Genomic DNA, 23,775 nt, shown 5'->3' with positions numbered 1-23,775 from the left:
TCTCTTCCAAGTGAAAACTGGTATTGTGTGTTTGGATAAGACCCAGTACAACTGGGCTTCCAATTTAGTCGGTATTACAGGAATAAAATCAAACAAGAAATTTTTAATACCTAAACACAAAGGAAGTAAGCAAATGTCATTTTAATTGATTCAGGTCTAAAGAAATTCAGCAAAAGGAAATTACATTCTTTTACTGTAAATTCTTAGTCACTTAATTTTATTTTGCCCTCTATGCAAGCCTTAATGAGAAGAAACCGCATTTATGCCTGTGTCAGTAGGATGTAATTATAGGGGGATTGCATCTGAAGGCTGTAGCAGCTGAAACTACCAGTAATGTTCTATGAGATTTTGCCATTTTTGTAAAGTGACATGATGGGGAGAAAAATTGCTCACAAGATGGATTTTTGTCACTTATCATAGAATCACATAATCATAGAAAAATAGAATCATAGAAAAATAAAATCACAGAATGGTTTGGAGTTGGAAGAAATGTTAAGTTCATACAGTTCCCCCCCTGCCATGGCCAGAGAACCTGCCACTAGACCATGTTGCTTAGAGCACCATCCAACCTGCCCTTGAACACGCTCAGGAATGGAGCATCCACAAGTTCTCTGGGTAACCTGTTCCAATGCACCCTCACAGTAAAGAATTTTTTCCTAATATCTAACCTAAATCTTACATCCTTCAGCTTGAGGACTTGCCCCTTGTCCTATCACTACATGCCCTTGTGAGAAGTCCCTCCCCAGCTTTCCTGCTGGCCCCATTTAGGTAATGGAAGGCTGATCTAAGCTAGACTTCCCGGAGCCTTCATTTCTGAGGAGATTGGAGGGAACCTTGATTCTCTCTGCCTGTCTTCACAGGTGAACGGGTCCAACACTTTAGATCAGTTTAGTGGCTCTCCTCTGGCAGATGTCCCAACAGGTCAATGTCTTTCTTGTGCTCAGGGCCCCAGGGTGGGATGCAGCCTCCCTCCAGGTGCAGTCTCACAGGAGCAGAGAGGGGGAATCACCTTCCTCATCTTCTGGCCACTCTTCTTTTGATGCAGCCCAGGATGTAGTTGACTTTCTGGGCTGTAGGCGTGGATTGCCAAGTCATGCTGAACTTTTTATCCAGAAACACCCCCAAGTCTTTCTCCCCAGGGCTGCTTTTGATCCATTGTCTTCCCAGCCTATACTTGTGCCTGGGATTGCATGAGTCTTGTATGAGTTTTTTATTAAATCTTGAAACATGTGTTGATATTCACCTTTCCCTAGTCTAGAAGATAAGACTTGCCAATGCTGTATGCCAAATGTGCACTTTACCCTTCTGGATACTGTTTTATTTACAGTCCTTAATAGAATTTATATGCAAGCACCTATCATATTTGATTTTCAGAGTAGAACTTCTTCCCCATATTTGATTTTCAGAGTAGAACTTCTCCCCAGCAGTTAAGTGATATGCTACAAAATATGCCTCCAAAGCCTTATTGCATTGCAGATAGAGATTTTCTACTAGAAATTCTGAAGACTAGAATTATATTTTTATGTAATGCATTGGATATATTGTAGCATTCCTCTATTACATCACTATGGGAAGTCTGTATGTTCTGTGGGAAAAAGTAATCATAACTCCTGAAGCTCATGTGTGTCAACTGCAATAATATATTAATGTTATATCCAGTAGTTAGAAACACAGAAGTAAGTAAGTTGAAAAAAGCCTCAGTGAGTCTTCCAGTCCAACCTCCTGCTCAAAGCAGAGCTCACTTCAAAGTCAGACCATGGCCTTATCCAGCCAAGTTCTGCCATCTTGGGGGGCAGAGGTTTCACAGTGTGGTGCATTGACCCTGGCAGGACACTGGATGCCCACCAAAGCCTCCCTGGGGTTCCCCTTCCTCAGCTGGATGGAGGAGAGAAAGTTTAAGGAAAGGCTCATGGGTCAAGATAAGGGCAGAGAGGGATGTGTATCTGCATTAATTACATTATCTGTTCATGTGGGTTAGAACACCAGCTACTGAGTCCCAGACAAAAGTCAAAGGCCTGCTCTTTGTTGGTTGCCTCAATGTGCAGCATGACTGATTGTGATCGTGGTCACAGGGGTTTTCAGGATGAGAGAGAGGCGAGAATGTTGACTCCATGATCAGAAAGCTTGAGTTATAATTTTATGAGATATATATAACATTATGACTATACTAAAAAAGAAATAGAAAAGAAAAAGCTTCTTCAGAAGCTGGCTAAGCTAAGAATAGAATAGAAAAGAATGATAACGAAGGAGCTCTCTCAGACTCTGTCCAAGAGAGCTCAGTCCTTGATTGGCCATTAATTGTAAACATCCAAGAGGGGCCAATCACAGGTGGACCTGTTGCTTTCCACAGCAGCAGATAACCATTGTTTACATGTGTTGCTGAAACTTCTCAGCTCCAGCACGAAAAATCCTAAGAAAGGATTTTAATGGAAAGATGTCTGTGACAACTGATAAGTGTTTTAAGAGGGAATTTAGCAAAACATTGGTAGAATCAATTATTACTGGGTGCTATTACTTATTAGTCAGTTCATAATATTGTGGGTAAAGTGAACTTCATTTCATGGATAGTGAAACCATCCAGTTCACAGATGATTTCCCTAGCACAATGGTATTGTGGGTGAAGCAGTACAAGGGGAAAGGATAATCCTTACCACCAACAGTATATGTGTCAGGCCAACACCAGTTCTGCCAGCTCATGTCTGCAAACACATGTGCTGTGACTGCTGAGGGTTGGACATGGGATATGCAAGAATTTCTGCAGTTATGCCATTTGTTTGGATCTTCCTCACAAAAAGATTTAAGTTTTTTTGCCTGTGTGTTTCATCAGTATCATGAAACATACAGGCTCATGCAAACTCAAAATTGTGTTCGTGTTTTCCTGATTGTAACTGCTTGCCCTGTGGCTTGTGTAATTGTTTTAAGTTCTTCAGTGGATTGTATGGTACTAAGTTTGTTCCCAGAATGGAGCCTGTTCACTGAGGACAGTGATGCCATAGCTCTGCCTCTCACTTCAGGTAGTTTGAGCACTAAGTCTGTTGCTCGGAAGGAGGTTGTTTCTGATGGACAGGCAGGTGCAATATGTAACTTAGCTCTTTGGTAAGCTTATGCAGCAGGGGTTTGTGGTCAGTGGTGGGAGAAATGATTTTTCAGACCTGGGAAACAACCCTCCCACTGGAAATCTCTCTTTAAAGACACTTAAATTATCTGGATTGCATAAAGGTAGAGGACTGTGTTGCAAAAAGTAGCATCTTTGGATATTGGGTCATTTTACCAAGAAAATCTTTTTCCTCTGAATTCTAGCAGTGCTGCTTAGAAACATATAGATTTAATAGATTTAACAGGATATCATTCTAATGTCTTTAATGAACTGAGTTAAGTGGTAGCTGTGTTCCCCTCTACTAATGAAGACTGTGCAGAGACAGTCTTCTATTAATGTTGGTGAAGTACAAACAATATAGATACTGGGTCAGGGTACTGTAACATATTAACAATTATTAATATTCTTTCTTTTTCAGTTTTCTCCTTGTGTTTGGTTGCTTGATTTTGTCCGTGTTTTCTACTATTCCCGAACATACAAAACTTGCCTCTGGTTGTCTCTTCATTTTGGTAAGTGAAAATTCTAAATACAAGATAGTTTTACAGATACTTTAGTATACATTCAAATCCTCTCCCTCACCATGGAGGAAGTTATATAATACAATAATTGAGCATTTAGAAAAAAAATCAGATGTTTCTTCAGAATGACAAAAAAATGATAAATTAGAGGATTCCACCATCTTTTTATTTAAAAACAGGTCAGATGGTAAGACAGTGCTAATAAAGTATGGTAGTGCATCCCGTTCTTTGCTTGAGAACTGCTGTGGTTTATAACAGATAGATTTTCTACTGCGGTTTGGCAGTGACTGAGCATGAAAGACCTTTGATATTGCTGCTGTCATTTATAAAGTCGGTGTGTAGTAAGAGGCACTTAAAATAGGAATTAATTTTGGTATCTTAGATACAGATTTGGGCTAGCTATTGGTAGATACTGACATTTTAGTAGCAGTTGCTGCAGTAGGATGTGGTAGTTTCATTATTTCTTCATAATACATGCTTTTGTATTATGTTTATCTCTCCCTTTTCCCTCCTGAGGTAAATGAAAAGGGCTTTAATCCCTAAAAGTGCTTAACATTTTTCATGCATTGTACCGAGGACGCGTTATTCATCTGCTTCTTGATGGGCCATTTAGTTCTGCAAGTGGTGACCTGAGGATGGGCAGTAGCGGATATTAAAACGTCACCATGTACCCAGAGTTACCATGGTTATTTCAGTTCCATGCATTCAGCAGGCTGTGCCTTGTTAGGTAGCACCTGAGGTGAAGTAACTGTTGACAAATGCCAACATTTTAATTGTCATCACTGTGTATATCCAAAAGCTCTGGTCTTCAGAGCAGGTCCCTAATTAACTATGGCATGAGCAGGCTGATAATTATGTTGCGTGCTATGTCTTTACAGCACAATGGGCAACTGCATCAAAATACCTGAACTAAATGTCCAGAGCAGGCTAGGTGCAGGTATGTGGTGTTTTGATCCATTGGATGATTTCTTAGCAGGGCTAATTAGGGAGAGCCATGCTAAATGTTGCATTTTTCTTCCTAGCCATATTAGTGCTTTTTCCTCCTCTGGAGAAAAGATCAGGTGGCATTAAACCAGCTAAAAATGGTCAGATTTAAACTTACACTCCTACCTAAACCCATTATTTACAAATCTGAGCAACACTTGGTAAATGGAAGTGTGAATGTTCTGCAGCTAGTTATATTATTGTAACTGGTACACTAATTGCTAAGATTTTTTGGTATAGAAAACAGGAAAATCTGATTAGTCTGAAAATACCCTATTTGTAATAGAAGAGGCTTTTGTGGCAAGTAATCCGTTTTCCTGTATACTTATGCAAATTGGTCACAGAAATACCATTTGTTCTGACATAAAATATGCATTTCCCGTGAGCCGCATATTTGTTGATTGTGTTGGCACACTGAGCAGTGCTGCTTCCTCAGCTGGCTGGCTCCCTGCGCCGTGCCACAGGTCTCCCAGGAGCCTCAGTGTGCAGGAGCTCTGTGGATGCCTGGCCTGCTCCCAGCGCTGGGCAGAGGTGTGGCGAGCTCTGATTGCTGGCACGCCAGTCCTTGCAGAGCTGTCCATCAGCTGAGCAGTGTCTGCTGGGGGAATCTTCTGTGCTTTTTGCTGCTATGGCTTCAAAGATGAGCTTTGCCCATCCTAACCGTTCTGTCTGTACACCCCGTGGCATCCTCTGAACATGGAATAGGCCTTGAGGAGGAAGAGGGTGGGTGGTTGATCCTTGAAGCATCAATACTAGCCTCATCCAGCATTTCTACAATAAAGCCTACTGTGTTCAGCAAACCTGTGGCAGGAATAAACCTAGTGACAATGAATTTTGAATCTCCTGCTGTGGGTCTCTAATGGAGAAATATATAAGCACAGCAAAGTATGATGTTCCAGAAGCAGGCTACAGCTGACTGCTTAAGTGCAGTTTGCTGATGCGTGGTTTGTTCCCCCTCTACATACTGATGAGCAGCTGATATTAACAATGTTACCAAAACAAACTTTTGCAACCACAAAGCAAGAGGACAATACATTTCTACATTAACTCAGGAGCAGTTGCTTTGGCTGTGCCAATACCTAACTGCAGTCACTAGAGTTTTCACAACCTTTTCCTTGCAGTGATTCACACAGCTCTTCCAAATGTGTCATTTAGTAAGACAGCTGTGTTCCCTATCAGGTCTAGTTTAATACTGTTTGTGCATTGTGCTTGAAATAGAAGATACATGTTTATTTTTTAATGAAGTACCGTACAGATATAACAATCCATAAAGCTGCCTGCTGGGTTTCTGTGAACTGTTTGTTTTGCAGATTTATTCCAGATGGTCTTCCCTACAGCCATGTTAATTGGCTAAAAAGCTAATGTAATGTTCCTCCAACTTAATACCTGAGCTGCTGCGTGCGCTGGCTTTTGACATATTGCAGCTATTCACAATTGCACAGGGAGATTAAAGAGGGAAGTGTAGATGAGCTGAGCAAACCTTTTCCTCCTTCTCAGAAAGGCCAGAGGAGCTGAGAAGATTATTCTTCTCCAATCAGTCAATTCCATTTATCTGCCCGAGCCGTGCCTTGCAAGGGAGCAGAGAACCCATCTCCTGATCACTGCATCCCAAATACTCTCTCAGAAACATGCAATTTGTGATAGCTCAAAGCAAATCATTGTTTAGGAAAGCAATAATAGCTGAGGGCTTCTGAGCTTCAGCAGAGGTTAACAGACTCATCTGGGCTGCAGAAATGCCTGAGCTCTGCTACCAGAGCTGAGGCAAACCTGCCCTGCTGTGCTGTGTCAGACCCAGCTTCAATTCTGGCATCCACACAAGAACTGCTGTGTGCCAAGGCTGCTTCTCCTTATCAGGAACCCTGTCAAGGGAAACACCTTTAATATTTGAATTTTATGCTTAACATGAAAGTCATGCAGATAAGTTAAGTGCATGTTACATACAGTAAACATTGGATTGTTGAATCAGTAATTAATTTGGTTAGATTTGTGTCCAGAAATAATAAGAGTAACCAGGAGGAGATCATCAGATAAAACTCCACAATGAAAATTATGCTTTAGCCTCATCTTTACACACAACTTCTGGCACTTGAGTTGTAGCAGTGACATGTCCCAGACAGGCAGTAGGATAAAAATCTACTTCAGCATCAAAATAAACCACAAGCAGCTTAAGAATCCAACTAACACAGCAAGAAAATAATCTTTGGGGTGTTGCTGATCTACAAGTACATTTGCTAGCACTTTATCAAATAATAAACACAAGGGGAGTAAAACTGAGACTGTGAAGGCAAAATCAAAACTTTTGGGGAAGATAGCCAAGAAGGAATATTATCTGGAACTGGAGGTCATTCACTCTCTTGACCAAACTCCCTATATTTTAAGTTCATTTTCAACTAAAGCTGTAAGTTATGTGAATTTCTGGTTCACTTCTGTTTGTTTGCTGTCAATGCAAGAAAATTAAAAAAATCATTTCAGTTGACCCAGGAAGATTTGACTAATTGAGAAGTAAAAAAAAAAAAAGGTCATGGATCAGTTTAATGCTTCATTTGATCTGGCACAATATATTATTTCTGTATTTTATTATCTTAGAACTTTTGGCTTAAAACTCAGATTGAAGTTATAGGGAAAAAATCATTTTTATTTGAAGTGAGAAAGCATCCTCTTTTTTTTTTTTTTTGCAATTTTAATTTTTAATCAGAATGGGTAGATTGAAAAACGTAAGTGAATTTCTGCAGGACTGGTTTTATCAAATCTGTTTTGTGGTTTTCTCTGAAAATGGCTGCAGTAGAAAGCAGATTTGTAGAATAAAGGCCTCTGAAAATGTACTCTAAGAACACATTCTTCAGTCAGAAATAGTTCCCAAAGATACAAAAGCAGACAGCGTGCACAGGATGAAGCTGGTTTCTCCATGTACTATGGTCACATACATGAACCCAAAATGAGAGTCCACCAAGTGCTTCTAGCAATTAATATCTTTCCAGGATTTTTTTCTCTTAATATTTTTGCATAAAAGAAAGAGGATACCCATTGATTTGAGAACACAGTATACAGCTGCCCAATTTGTCTCTGCTCTAGGAAGTCCAACCACGGGAATGTAATCATACAAATCCACTGCAGCATTGTAAAGCTGGACGGAGTGGATTTTAAAAAGGGAGATGGATAGTGCTCAACTGAAAAAAGAAATAAAAGAAAAAGCATTTTTTAGTTTAGTTATTGTGCCTCTTGCCATGCTTGGATAAAAGACCACCAGACCTGAAAAAGGACTTAATGATAGCTCTACAGGACCAACTATCAAGGCATAAAAAGAAAAAAATATTTTGAAAGATTTCAATTGTAGATACATTTCTAACAACAGTAAGGCATAGATCATATTACTGGATTTTTCCTGAGTCTTCTTCTGAAAAAAACAGATTAATTTTACCCCCAGTTAAAAAATCATTGAGTTTGTTGAAACTCAAAATCAGTATTTCTCAAGAAATACTGATTCCTAGTGTTTTATTTTTCAAATCAAAACTTAGCTCTGAAATTTCAAAATTCCTCATAGAAATCTTTAAAAAATTGTATTAGATATACAACGATGATGTTATCAAAGACAGAATAAGAGAGGGAACTATAATGTTGATAAGGTCAAAACCTTCATGTTTTCAGTTTTGTTTGGATTCATGTACACTAATATTATAATAACATGAGAAAAAAAAATCAATCGTAATAAAAAACTTCCTGTTAGCTTTGAAAATATTCTTACCACACAAAAATGAATATTTTCACATCTTTGCTGTTTAAATGGATGCTCTCCTATTACGTATACAGATTTGATCAGGTCCGAGCTGACTGTTGTTACAAAAACTTGGACAGGAGTTCATCACAACTGCTTGTGAATCTTTGTGTAGAAACAGAGCAGACTTTCCACTATAAATTTAAGTGCTGGACCCACTTTGCTGAAATTAAAAGTTATTGTGAGGAAGTCTGACAGAAAGCAAAAAGTTAAAATAAGAGATGGAGTTATTATAAACAGTGGCTGCCCTCAAAGCTTAATTCTTCTCTCAGAAGGCAGTGTTGGCACTTCCAACTAACCAGCAAATCTCTCTAACAAACAAGTACACACTGTAGCTATGGAGAGAGAGATGAAAGTAACCATAAAAATTATTTCCTAACAACAGAACACAGCGCTGCACATAAAACTCTCAAGATATCTATATATTGTCAGCAGGAGGTATCTATATATTGTCAACAATGCTCAGGATGCTGAGTACACTTCAACAGGTCAGAGAGTAAAGATGTCTCAATCCTGGCATAAGCCTGTTATTGATATGGTTCTGGGATTGATTATATTGTTAGCAATGTTTTGTTCTTTCTTTTATTCTTCTGTATTAAGCAGAGATTACCTTTGTAAAGAAAAGATTGAAAATCACACATTGAACAGAATCATTTTTTCCATTGTAATTAAAACTGCAATATATTAGGTGCTACTGGGAAAGCTTAAATGGGTTTGATGACTAAAGATGATTAAAACTGCATATGGGATCTACAATCAGGGAAAAAATAATCTTATAACTGAACCACTTAAAAAAGATAGGATAACTATGAAGAGTTACCTCAAGTGATACAGCATTCAGCAGCAAATGCAGTAGAAGGCAAGAGAGTTTTTGTCACTGCCAGAGCAGAACAACCAATCAGACATGTTTAACAAGAAATCTGAATTTGATGTGCAATGTTAGGATCACTGGAGTTGCCACAGGTCAGTGGCTGGTGGATGAAATGCCATCCCCCAAATTATTTTTCATTCCTTTGAATGGGCAGGGCATATATAGAGAAATGAGTGGTAATGTGCAATGAAGAAAGAAGAATGGAAATAGCAAAAGCGCAAGTAGTGATAAATGTAACAAGTTCATGAACTAGTACAATTTTAAAATGGCTAACATGCAGTAGGAAAGTCAGTGTTGAATTTCTAAATAGGTACATTACAGTAATTTATGTGATTGCTATCAGTTCCTATATAAATGGGGAAATGGGGAGGACTAGATGTCAGTGATGGGCTGGCAGGCTTCAGATTAATAAGGATATAATTCTTTGAGGAGGGGAAAGCATATCTGCTTTTAGGTTGATCAACACACTGTGCTAAAAAACCAAACCAGCTGTCTTGGACTTCCTTTAAGGACAAGTGGGCAGCATTCCTTACACAAATGCTTTTCCCATGACATGTCTTTCTTGTTTTATCACTTTAAGTGATAACAAGGTAGCATGGGAAATCACCTCCAAGGAATAAGTTTAATATTTTCTGCAGATGTAGATTTGTGATAGATTATGATAGATCCTGCAATATTGAATTTTATTGGCTTCATGCCAGAGTTTGAGATGGAGATCAAGAGCTACCTCCTTAAAACAAGCAAGAAACAGTTTAGATTGCAACAGTAAAAATGGATAGATATCAAACTCTCTATCAGAAATTCAGACCTGACCTTTGTCAGGGAAATATTGATTTGCCAAATGGAAATGCAGAATATGTCCCCAGAGGAAAACCAAAGTACTTGGTTAAAAATAAGATGTAAGGAAAAAATTCTGCAAACCATTAAATGTCAAAAGGAAAAGAGTGCTGAAGAAGGCAGGACATCAGTGATACGAAAGCTATTTGGAAATCTAGGGAAAATCTGGCATCTGAGTAACACAGAAGAGCTGCAGAGATGTGACAAAGCATGTGAAGACACAGCTTGCTGCAGTTGAAATGTGAACTTTCCTCAAGTCACAGGAGAAATCTGTTCAGTTTATGATTTGGTTTAAAAACTGTGAATTTGAGCAAATGTCCAGCACACAGGTGGATAAACACACCATTTAATGAGTGAGCAACTGGCTCATGGGTTGGGCACTAAGAGCTGTAGTGAATGGGGTGACATCAGACTGGTGGCCTGTCACTGTCACTGGTGGAGTCTCACAGGGCTCCATTACCAGCCCTGTGCTCTTCAACATCTTCCTAAATTACTTGGAGACAGGACATGAAAGGGATACTGAGCAATTTTGCAGATGATGCAAAACAGGGAGGAGTTAGAGCTCCCATAAAGGCAGGGAGGCCCTGCAGAGACTCTGTGGAATCAGAGGGCTGGGCAACCACCAACCAAAGGAAGTTCAATGGGAGAAATTGCTGGGTTCTGCACCTGGATGGGCAACCCTGGATGTACAGACAGACTGGGGAATGGGATACTGCAAAGCAGTGCCAGGGAAAGGAACTTGGTCAATGGCAAGCTGAACATGAGCCAGCAGTGCCCCGGAGCCAGGAGAGCCAACCCTGTCCTGGGGGCATCAGGCCCAGCATCACCAGCTGGGCAAGGGAGGGGATTGTCCTGCTCTGCTGATGTCTGGAGAGGCTACCTGGAACAGAGGCTGGACAGAGTTAAAGGAATAAAGTATTTATTGAAAGGCCTTCAAAGGACACACCTTGGGCAGCACAAGAGCCCGGCTGGGGCTCTGTCCACGATGTACCCAGGATGGACAACCAGTCACAAGTTTTCACACTTTTATAAGTTTTGGTCCATTTACATATTTGGGTCAATTGTCCAATTACAGCTTCAGGTTATGAAGTCTCATCCTCCCAGATTGCTCTCTTCAATTTGCAGTTGTTTACACTTTTTGGCCCTGAAGCAATTGTGTTCTTGTTTCTCAGGCTGGAAAAGGATTGTTTTGTGTAACTAAACTGTGAAGAGAACTTGGTAACACTTTATATGAAGTTCAGAGTCACACACTGAGGCAGGACAGATACTGAAAAATATGAAAAACTCAAGGCATCACTGCTCTGCACTGGAGCAGTCTCACCTCCAGTGCTGGGGGCAGTTTTGGGCACTGTAATATAAAAAAGATTTAAACCTGTTAGAGAGTGTCCAAGGAGGGCAACAAAGATGGGGAAGGGCCTTGAGGGGAAGCTGTGTGAGGAGCAGCTGAGGGCACTGGGTCTGTTCAGCCTGGAGGAGACTGAGGGGAGACCTCACTGCAGTTACAGCTTCCTTGGGAGGGGACAAGAAAGGGCAGGCACTGATCTCTGCTCTGTGTGACAGTGACAGGACCCAAGGGAATGGCCTGAAGCTGTGTCAGGGGAGGTTTAGGTTGGATATCAGGAAAAGGTTCTTCTCCCAGAGGGTGTTTGGGCACTGGAACAGGCTCCCCAGGGAAGTGATCACAGCACCAGCCTGACAGAGTTCAAGTGTTTGAACAAGGCTCTCTGGCACAGGGTGTGACTCTTGGGATGGAGCTGTGCAGGGCCAAGAGCTGGGCTCAGTGGTCCTTGTGGGTCCCTTCTGACCCAGCTGGTTCTGTGGTTTTGTGATTCTGTGCAATAAGTAATGAAATACAAGCAAAAACAAACAATCAAAAAAAGTCTGTAAGAATCCAGAGTAGACATACCTATAATGAAAATATCCACATAAAGTGAAGGTGATGGTAAATACACAGACACACAGTGGAACTAAGTTCAGTCCTGAGTTATGGATGAATTAGAAACATGAAGTAGCAGATAAATACTGGCCATTTTAGACTTTTAGGCTTTCGTGAAGTACCTAAGGAAAGGGTGTATGTTATGGACAGGACAAAAATACCTTTGGTATCACATCTGAACCAGACAGGAATTGGCTAATTGTACCACATGAAGATATGATCACAGGAAATGTATGCCGCACAAAAATATATATATATATATGTTTTATTTTTCCAAGAGACCAAAATTCCATAAGCCTGGAAAAATGTAATAGGAAAAACTGCAAAACAGTCAGCGAATGGCATGATGTGTGAAATACAAGGCTTGGTATACTGGCTCCCAAAATTCAGTTATTTGACTAAAAAAGGGTCACCAAGTCAGTTTTTCACAGAACTTAAGGAACTGAATAAAGATATTGTGACCACATACATGTCCAAGTAACAGAAATGTTTAATGAGGTGATATTTTGGAGAAAATAAATGTGTGAACAGGACTTTGGCTGATTCGGTTGACTGCCTACCAAGACCAGTTTGTAAAAAGTTGGAAACTGTCAGAAAACATACTCTTAAAGTTGTCTTCTGAAAATTTTGGTACCAGTAAAGTTTCAGCATGTATCAACCAAAATGCACTTAGGTCTCCCAGTGGTTAAAACATGCACAGATGAACACCTAGGGAAGCTCTCCTAATGAGCTTTGACAATTGGGAAATTGCAAGAAGTAATTTCTAAAAGAAGAGTGCAGATATCATTTGCAGAATCTCCAGCATTTAACAGCTCCAAACATGCTAAGGCCAAAGAATAAATTAAATAAATGAAAGAATGTCCTACTCTGCAGTACAGCATGTCAGATGTTATCAGTTAATTGACATGCACATGATCAACCGTAACAATTAGCCTAAACCCCTTGCACCCATACAAACTCAATAGCGATGTCAGGGCATAGAAGGATTCAGAGTTCTGATGCCTGTTCTACACTTGTTTGGGACAGAGAAAAGATACAAAATTCTTCACAAACATTTCAAAAGGAAAATTTTGGATCTGTGTTGCTACAAAGACATGTGCTTGAACATTTGCCTCTAATGTGACATCAGAAATGTGACTACAGCAGAAAAAAATGTGTGAAGAAATCACAAAGGAAGTGCAAAGGCCTGGGTACAGCTGTACAAAGCTTCTTTGTTTTCAATATGAGGATAAATTTAAAATCAAAATTAGACCATTTACCACATATCTTACTAAAAAGAAAGAAAATCTGAACAAGCGCAGAGAAGGGTAAAAAATTTTTGGAAAGTAGAAAATTCTTCTATAACCTGACTTTTATGCTATCATCTCTTTTAAGGAATTCTCTTATATATGCAGATGCACCTGACACATAAACAAATGGTATGGCACAAGGCAGTGAGCACAAATGGCTGGAAAACACTGTCAAAGGTGGTGCAGCATCTGGGAAAGAGCAGGATAGACGTGGAGAAGTCAGTGCTTCCCATTGCCCCTTTTCCAGTTTGAAAGAGGGTATTCAGTGGTCATCAGAGCGTCCCTAGGAGAACCATGTCCACCAGAAGGAGCTTTGGGAGCTTTGTATCCACAGGTACAAACTGCAGATTGCCCAGATGGTGTTGGCAGTGACCATGGTGGCCAGTGCAGCCCTGCACACTCGCTCCTCTGGCGCCAGCAGGTCCTCAGCAGCTGGCCCATGATGGTGATGTGGAGTGAGTCTGCTGCTCTGGGGAGGCTGAGGGTGCTGAGGAAGGCCAGCACAGTTTCGGTGGTAGGAATCATACATTGTGTCTGACGTGGTAAATACTTGTCTTTATAAGATGTTATGAAAAGCATAAATAAATGGCATCTATGCAATTCTGCTGCTGGGTTGTACTAGCTGATTCAAAACTGGGTTTTTTTGAAATAAAAATTCACAGCTTTTTGCCCTTGCAAAGGAATAAAGAAGATGCATGACTGATGGGTGCCATGTCAAATATAAACATTAAAAGCTAGAAAGGAGTTGGATAGCAGAAGTCATGTGGATTAAGCTTATAACTGGGATTTTAATATTATATCAATAGATTTGTAGCTGTGTATTTGAGTAAAAGGCACAAAAATGATTTCTCAATAATCCTCTTTTTAATGTCAAATCTATATGGAAATTCTTAATCATAATATGGAAAATCAAGTGCTCTAAAAGCATCACATCCATTATAAAACTGATAAATGGTAAAAAGGTGCATAAATTTCACTTCATACTTATTGTGTATTGCACTGGGAGCTGAAGTGAAGTCTCTGGTTGTGATTTGTATGTCACTAATAGATTCTATTCTGGGTTATGTTTTCAGATTTATGGCTGTCTCTCCCTCTGTTCAACTGCAGTTGGAAAGAATTAAAACATTTTTTTCTTAAGTGTATGTATGCACACCAAGATATGCTTGTTAGCTGTTTAGACCAAAGATCTCCTCTTCTTAGTGCTGAACCAGGAATAACACAAATGTGTTCAAATTTACCCTGATTTAAAGCATGCATGTATTCTTACCAACTTTTTTTAATCTGGAAAATGGCCAGTATAACACAATTTCCTGTAGTCCCACACCAGCTTCTGCATCATAGCTATTTAAAGCCCAGACCTTTGTCAGGTTTCATTGAGACAGACCAGTGTTGTGCTTCCCCCCACACCCAATGGCATATCTTTAAAGTGTACAGCCCAGCTTTAGAGCTTAGCACCTGGAATCTGTAGAGGGGGATTTTTTGGCTTTAGAGACACGTGTTGTTGATAAGCTGAGGTGTTCTGTTCTTGCTTTAATTGAATGATAAAACAATCTTTGACTATGAGTAATGAAGCATTGCTATTTGGATAGTATCAAGTATTCATGTGTCACCATGAAGATATTTCAGCAGCTGGTGACATACTTAAATCAGTCAGCCACAAATTAAAGTACAAGAACATTTTTATTCTCCCTCCTTTCAAAATGATTTGGAAACACTGCACTTCCCTGATTTGGAAACGCTGGACTTGCCTGTTTATGAGATTTTAGGGAAGAGGGGATGTATCCCAAGCAGTATCAGATTACATTGTTCCTCGTGCTCTGCTGTTGTGTTAGTGCACTGAGGCTCGCTGATTTACTGGATCTGCAGGGCAGCAACACTGCAGAGATGTCCTCAGAAGGGAAACACTTGTGGCCCTACTGAAGCTTATTTCAGAGGGTTCATTTGGTCTGTTCCTGTCCATCTCTCCAACTTCTGACAATGTCACTTGTAAACACAGCTCTCCTACGAGCACAAGGCAGGCAGCTCCTCACATCACTCTGCAGCTCTGTTGTGCTACTTCATTAGCCTTTAGAATAATTAAAATCACCATTTCCATACAAGAAATATAATTAAAATAAGAGCAGAGACATTGTCTTGTGGGTGGATTTCTTATATCCAAGCCTCAGCTCATTTGCACATTGCAAAATAACCTGAAGCATCCTAGATCAGGGGAGGGTGCTTAACTTTGGTCATTTTCCTGTTGCAAAAATGGCTCCAATTCCCCAATGTTACAGTCTGCAATGAAGGCACCTGATTCATCATCAGCAAATTATTTTCAGTTTTAATACGCAGTTGTGCTAAGGAGTGAGAAAGCTATTATATAAACTTTTTGTTTGCTGTTAAAATATTATGCTTAGGGAAAACATTAACATTGAAAACTGCCTGAGAAGCATATTAATGTAAACAACTTCAACAAATCATGTATCCTAATTGGATAGGAGGGGGGAAAAAAGGTGGTGGGGAGGGGGGAAGTGCTGGATTTTGCAAAGTATGCTTGATTTTCTTAATCATCAACCCTGTTGATTAGAGTCCTCCAGGACCTTTTATTAACAGAAGCCTTGCTCTGGATGACCTCTTATTTTCTTTTTCTGCCATTTGTGTGAGCCTCATTGTTCCAGTGGTGTAACAACCCAGGCACACACAGATGTAAAAATCTTCAGGAGTACCCTGTTAGCCAAAAGCAGCTGAACCTTGTCAGCCCAAGCATGTCAGCCTTGCTCCTCTTGCATGTGCATGGTTCCCCAGGACAACTGGAGCTGCATGTGCAGAAACATTTCAGAAGGAAAAGCTCATCAGTTTGGATGAACTGTGCTTTGAGAAGGAAGAGAAATTTTCCACTGCCTGAACCAGCAATGCATCTGCCACAGTGGTTACTGGGAGGTGCTAACTGTGAGCTTGGGCAGCCAAAAATGTGACAGATTGTGGTGACTCTGGTGGAAGGCCAAATGCAGCTGTGATTGGAAAAGGATCACAAGACAGGGAAAAAGCAAGAAATGGCAAAGGCCAATGCACCTCTGCTCCACCTAGGAAGGGAAGGGTTAGATTCCCAGTAAATCTTAACTTGCTCATCAGTTCAAATGCAGCCTTGCTTAATTTTGAAGAGGGCCAGATTTATAAACAGTGCAAGATTTTCCCATTCTGATGTAAATGTTGTTTCTCATTCTCATAAGTAATTCAAAATTAATGATGTTCCATTATATTATATATAGGACAGAGATACATGGAATGCATCATTTCTTCAGTCTACAAAGCACGAAGTCTAATGATTTATTCCATCACATGCCTTTCCAATTATGTTCTGATCGTCTGTTTCAATTGCTAAGGAACAAAACCCAAGTTATTTCAAAGCTTAGATTTATCCTTAAGTTGGCAATAAGCCTTCCAAATGAAATATGAAAAAATAAAAATCCTGATCTTACTTGGGATGCATCCTTCCAATTTTTGTCCATGGAAGACCAAAAACCTTGTAACTTTGCAGCTGCCATAAGAAAAAAAAATGTAATTCCCCAGCCTGTATTAACCCTGACAGAGATTTGCCTTAACATTTTGACTGAGTGCCCCAACTACTAAAACATTACTTTTTCAACAGTGGTGTGCAATTCTTTGTCTCTCTCTGGTTTTGAACTGAACCAATCCAAAATAAAACAAAGCTGTTATGTGTACTACTACTATGAAGAGCTCTGTTTCAATACATTATGTTTTTTGGGAAAATCCTTTCCCTTTAACTTCATTATATTTTATATTTATTCCCTTCAAAATCATCTTTTTCTTTGAGGAAGTAGGAGTCATTAGGATATAAAGATCAGTTTGAAACATCACTATTTCAGTAAGTGCAAAAATAAGTGTGAAACCCCATATACATTTTATTCAATGTCTTTCCTTTTTTTAAAGCTTATAGTGTACTTAAAAATCTACAGAATCTTGTTATGGTTGGAAGAAAATCATATATAGCATTTTTAAAAGCAGCAGTTATTTTAGTATCTCAATGCACAGAGATGTATTTATTGTATTTGAGCTCAATATAACTACAGTTGTTATATTGCTTAAGTAGCAGAAAAAATTGTTTAAGTAGTAGAAACCTTAGTTAATTTTGAGACAATATAACCATGCATAAATTTCTAATGGCTCTAGAAATGGTAACTTTTCCTCAAGGAATAAACAGAGAAATTTCACTTTGTTTCCTCAAGAAAAATCTTTTACCCCACCCACTAAAAAAATTTTTGAGAAAATATATTTCTTTCTCTTTTTCTCTACCAAAATAGATGTATCTCCATGAAGTTTCTCTTTTTAGTATAGGTGTTTCTGTCAGAGAAAAATCTGATTTCTGACTCTAACACACAAAGGCACCATGCAGTACACAGACTCTCAGAAACGTGCTTTCGGCACACAATAAATTTTCTCATCTTTGTCTCACTGAGCAAGCATAGCACCTAGTAATGGCTAACAATAGGACAGGTGATAAATACAAAACTGCATAGCACTGGAAGGAACCAGAAAAGGAAACTTTCCAAAAAATTGCCTCTTTCCAATTCCTACCAGCAGTTCTGCGATACTGTTTGAACTGACTTGAAGCTGTGGACTAGTCCTTCCAGGATCACTGAGTACTTTTTGTCCTTGCCAGTTCCCCATCAGAGGCCCTGCCAGGGCTGGAGTACAGGGGAGGACACACTCCTGTGTGTGTGCATCAGCTTCTGGAAGGTGCCTGGGACAATTTCTCTGTACTCACAGAGCGTGTCGCCCATCTGCACACACCGTATGTTTCCCAGGGAAACAACAATCTTTATTCAAATGAAATGTGATTAAGTTTTAACAAGAAAAGGATTTTATTGGAAGCAAAGAAATTTTCATGCTTTTCAGACCTCCTTTCCTTCAGTATCTCTTACCCTATCCCAAAGAAGAAACTTCTTTAGGGAATCAGATGCAGGAATGGCCTGGATGCCTGCCATCAACCCTCATAAATTCAGAGGCACCATCTAACAATGTGTAAACCAGATTTGACAATTCATGATTTAACTACCACTATAAAAGTGGTAGTTAAATAACTAAAATGCGTATTCTTCCTTTTTTCCAGTTGGCTTCCTGTCCATTTTTTTCTTGGCCTACACAGAATTTCCTACAAGGAAATGTACCACAGCGTAGCCAACTATTAGGAATTATTGTTACTATATGAGGAACTTTTTCAGTTTTGTACATAATCCTTTCTGAAGTTTTGCAATAACGCTGTCCATAAAATTAAGTTGAAGTTTCTTGTAGTGGAATAAAAAGAAAATCTTAAACAATCACACACATTTTTCCATGTTATTTTCTAATAAAAAATGTGGCATTTTCTTCAGCTGTGTTTTAGCAGAGGAATCTTATTCTACTTTTGTGACTTAGGCATTCAATATGGGATTTCAAAAAACAAAAATGAAGACAGTGAGGAAGGCTCTAAAAGTGCCTTTCAATGTAAAGTAGCTACACAAGCTGACATGTTTTGGGAAGGAATGCTATGTTTTCAAATTGTTCCATGACAGCAAAAACAATTAAGTCCACAATGTTTTAGTGGACTGCCACTAATCATAATCTAGTAAAGAACCATAACATGGCACAACATTAATAATGCCATTTGTTCAGGTGAATTAAAGCCTGAGCTGACACGTTGGCTTGTAGAGTTGTAGGGTCTCACTGTCTAAAAATATGCAAATGTTTACTGGGGAAAAGTCAATATTGGATCAACCCTACCCTTACAAATATTTCTCTATTTAATTCATTTGCAGTGCTTCCTTACTGGTACCACACTAATCCTCATCCTGCAGGAATAACAAATTAATTGGCTGACAAGGAACAACTTACTTCTGGACATCGAAATACATTGGGCTGCCAAATAAAACACAACTTCCATCTTTTTCTTCTTGATGGGCTGTTTAAGAAACTCCATCAAGTACTTGTCTCCTTCTGTGAATAGAAAGATTTTTATTTTGTCATTTCAAAATACATGACTTTGTGATGGTATTCCAGAAGAGTATCTAAGTTTGTAATTCCATACAGTGTGTATGTACTATCACTGCATATTATTGACCTGCAGATCTCCTTAGGATATGGGGCTGAATTGTGCTCCAAGCTCTATTACTGCACTATTACCTCGCTGTTATGATGAAAATTTTTTTAGAATAAAAATTGCATAAATACATGTTGATGCTTTTAAAATAGACAGTCTTAAAGAAGACTCCAATGAGAAAGAAAAGCAGGCCAAACAAGCAAGGCAAAATTTCTAAATGCTTTCATTCACACGTTGTCCAGGGAAGGTTGTCCCTAGGGTGGGCATTAGTTTATTGCCTTACAAACAATTGCATACCCATTGTATGTAATTACACCTGCATGTACCTTAACCTACTGCTAGGAACAGATTGATTTCCCAACCTCATAATCTCAGTTACTTCACCTGTATATTGTAGCAATGAGAGTGTGTCTCCCAAAACTTTTAGCCTTTAAACTAAGAACTAATTTTATGAATGTGGATATGGAATAGCTGTGTAAATTACCTCTGCTCTGATGCTCAACATCCAAAGTCTTTGAGTACTTTGCTCTGATATTTTTGTCTATTATTCAGTGTTTGAAAATATTTAGTAGCCACTTTCAGTGTGAAGTTCTGGGGACTGTGTGCTGCTTGTAGATGTGTAACCATCGTGGGGAGCAGGATCTCAAGTTTGGCTTGGGATATTCAGATGCTCAAGGTGGATTGTCAGACACAAACAGTAGTGATAAGTTTCCTAAAGCTTAAGTGCTGGTTATCTGTAACAGGCATTTTTCTTATTTGCCATTTCTAGGAATTTGTCATGATTGTTGTCTTTGGTTTGGAATTTATTATTCGTATCTGGTCTGCGGGGTGCTGCTGTCGGTACCGAGGATGGCAAGGAAGACTGCGCTTTGCGAGGAAACCGTTCTGTGTGATAGGTGAGTGTCCCTGCTCCAGCTCGTTTGGAGATAAACATCTCCCCTCTCCTGTTCTGTTTCTGAGTGAAAACTGTTGGAATCAGACTCTGTTTACAGCAACCAGCTGTAAGTCCAGAATAGCTGTGTGTCAACTCTCATCTGCCCAGGGTTTCTTTAGATATAAATCATGACATCCCTAATAACCAGCCAGTCCATGTTTCTTATGTTCTCCAGAAGACATTTTCCTATGAATCTCATACAGCTAGCCTATATATTGGATAAATGAGGAGTTGAGAGCTGATCTAATTGAAAATCAGAGATGTATGCTTTGAATGGACACACTACATATTCTACATACATGCATAGATACCACACCCATATGTGTGCATAACATGTTTTTCTTATTTAACCTCTGTGATCAGACACTGCAAGAAGTTTGAAAACCTCCCCAGAGACATCTTATGACAGACAACATGAAGATGTTTTCTTCTGTCTTGCTTTTCTCTACATGACAATCCACATATCAGCTCTGCAGTGACACTAGCATAGGATACAGTATCTTCTTCGTTATTTCTTCTACATCTATTTCAAGACACTATTCCTTTCCTTCTTTGCTCTAGAATTTGTCTGTGACAGAATAGACTCAAAACCCTATTTTGAAAAGGGATCTGTAGGAAAACAGTTTCCCAATAAAGGCAGAAATCAAAGATCAAACTCATCTGATAATTTCTTATTTTTCAAATGGTTTAGAGAAAATGCTTTTTTTAGATTATCTGTGAAACTTCAGGATATCAATATGTCAACTTCTCTCTCAACTTCCTTCCTCTCTCCAGCCTTTAATTTCATCTGCCTATATCTCAATGTAACTTATGGATCAACTGGGGCAGGAAATGTGTCCTTCCATACATCTCTACAGCAGCTAGTACATGGAGTCATATGCCTACAGCCATGAAACACACGGGTTTCAGTGTAAGCAGTAGATGAATGCCATCCTGGTCTAAACAGGAGTTACAGTGTTCCTTGGCATGGCAGACCAGTACACTGGTTAGGCCTAACGTGTCAAGCTAGTTTTTTTTCTTCCACCTCGTTTCCTGGTAAATCCACACTTTGCCCCACTAAGCCACTCGTGCAATGGAGAAAGTTGCATGAGCAGCTAGGAAGACACCCCAGATTGTCACTCCCTCGGAAAGAAACACCCCATCTATTCTGTTTTATGAAACCATGGAAGAGGGGCAAGTATCAGGGGAGATGGGTAGATATCTTGCCAGGTCACACCCTTGCTCCAAGATTTCCATGCCTAGCAGAAAGTGGAAATCACAAAACATGGCTACCTTCCTTAACCAGACTTACCATTATTCCAAGATTTTATGGTGCACTAGAAATTTTGCAGTAGTCACGTTTTGTCAGGGCACAATCATAAGAAAGCACCACTGTTAATTTAGTAAAATTAACTTACTACAGCAATTTAGAGCTTACTAAAAACACCTTTGAAGATTTTGTAGTTACTAGAACCATTTGACTTCTCAGAGTGTTTGTCTTGCTACTCTTCCAAATGCCATTGCATAGAAACACCAGCAGTTTGTTTGATTCTGCTTTTGTGTCTCCTCCCTTTCCTGTCTCCACTCAACTGGCAAGTTTTATTCCAGTGATTAGCTTCACTCTGAGGTGTTAATTCTCAGCAAAACTGAATGCAGGAGTTCTTTGTTGTACAAAATTCTGCATATTTATAAAACATAGATGTGGTGCTTAGGGACATAGTTCAGGGGTGGACTTGCCAGTGCTGGGTTTACAGTTTGACTCCATGGTCTTAAAGGTCCTTCCCAACCTAAATAATTCTGTGATTCACAGGGAGACTGTATAGATTTCCATGCCTTCCTTAAAACTACTCATACCTACCCTCCTACTGTTGGTGAAATAGTTCAAGCAGGTCTTCTGGCACAGATCACCCTGGAGGTGTGGGTTTGCTTCACTTGAGTATGGTATTTCCTCCTTTCTATGAAATTCACCTGCTCTTCTTGTTTACTCTATTTTTATGTAAGCTGTCCCTGGCCTTAAAAGCATCATTCTTGGAACTCTATTACTTGGAACTCTATCACTTGCTAGCAGAATTAATTAGTAGACAACAATCTATTGTTTGTGGATGTTTGCCTCTGCTGGTGCACTGGATGGAAAGGCAACTTTGTTCTTCAACTCCTGGAAACTAAACCAATAGCTTGAATTTCTTGCCATTGACTGTTCTGCATGTTTCTTCTATTCATCGACTTCAGTCCATTTCTGGACTTTAGCATCCCCAGAAGGGAGTTTCTGATATTCTGATGTTCAGCATCTTTCCAGATTTGATCTTTTGAGGAAAAACCAAGTCATCTTGCACCTCTTGCTACATAAAGTAGTTATTTGCCTGACCCCTTGGCTTTGCAGTCACGGCAAAGTGTGAGGCAGCAGCAAAGGTCAGGAGGCTGTGTTGGCCAGAGCACAATCAATAGATGATTATCTCCCTTTAGTCATCACTCACTAGACCATATCCAAGATACTGCACTCCATTTTCCCCCTCCAACACCATACTGAAAGACCTTAAAAAACTGGAGTGAGCTCAGTGCAGGCATGAGGATGATCAGTGCTGGAGCAGTTGCCCTGTGAGGAGAGGCTGAGGGACCTGCACGTGTTCATGCTGGAGGAAAGATGGCTTCAGGGGGAACTCAATGAAATCAGTGCTAAGGCCTCCCTAAGAGAGATTCCATTCCAATAGGCCCAGTTTGGGCCTATTACTTTTGATTATTTACTTAGTCATCCATTCAATTATTCTTTCCGTTTATTGTTACAGTGCAACAATAATATTTTAGAAGACTTAGTCTGTTTACTATTAATTAAACTTGCTATAGATCTCCAGCAGATCTTTTCCCTGATTATTTTTTGGTGATTAAACACTAATCACATAGGGCAGTGGCCTAAGGGCTTAGAAATAACAAATTTGAGGATTGCCCCAAAGATAACATTTAGACAGCCTTTATTTTTTCCATTAATAACCTAATAACCTGAGAAGTTTTATTCAGGGCCGAAGCTCTGTGTTTATATTAGTGTGCCTACAATGTCACTACTCTGACAAATTAGTTCGTTAAGCATCACTGTGTGCTACCAGGTTAGTAATTACATCTAACAAATTATTTGACAGTTTTGTACCCTTATTTATTTCTGTAAAAATCGAAATAACAGTGTAATATTAAAACATGCTTTGTATTTTGTTCCATGTTACCTGACCTCTCTCATTTTCTCTGATTGTATATGAGCTTGTATACATAACATGAAGGCCACAGCAACGCATCCTTACAGGCACATAAGGTACTTAAATATGTATATACCCCTGCAAATCTTAAATGTCACAGGTATATCACTCTGGAGCTTGGCTCCTAGCACTGCAGAACAGTGTTGCTGTGTTGTACTGCTCAGAAGAGCAGCGATCCAAGCAATTCAATCTGGGGATCAGGGGTGCTCACAAACCAGGAAGAACTTGATGTCTGTGCCT

General features: G+C 39.5%; 1 protein-coding gene across 1 annotated transcript in view; it reads left to right on the top strand.

Annotated features, from left to right (window-relative positions):
* The window catches only part of KCNQ5 (potassium voltage-gated channel subfamily Q member 5), a 280,972-nt gene that overhangs the window by 190,334 nt on the left and 66,863 nt on the right, over positions 1 to 23,775 (top strand). The window contains exons 2-3 of the mRNA XM_058021007.1: positions 3,516 to 3,606; positions 20,150 to 20,276. Coding sequence (XP_057876990.1) covers positions 3,516 to 3,606; positions 20,150 to 20,276 — 218 coding nt within the window. The remainder of the gene's footprint in view (positions 1 to 3,515; positions 3,607 to 20,149; positions 20,277 to 23,775) is intronic.

The sequence above is a fragment of the Melospiza georgiana genome, chromosome 3 (assembly GCF_028018845.1).
Source record: "Melospiza georgiana isolate bMelGeo1 chromosome 3, bMelGeo1.pri, whole genome shotgun sequence".
In the NCBI taxonomy this organism is placed as follows: domain Eukaryota; kingdom Metazoa; phylum Chordata; class Aves; order Passeriformes; family Passerellidae; genus Melospiza; species Melospiza georgiana.
The sequence above is the reverse complement of the archived record's forward strand: the minus strand, read 5'-3'. Positions and strand labels throughout refer to the sequence as shown.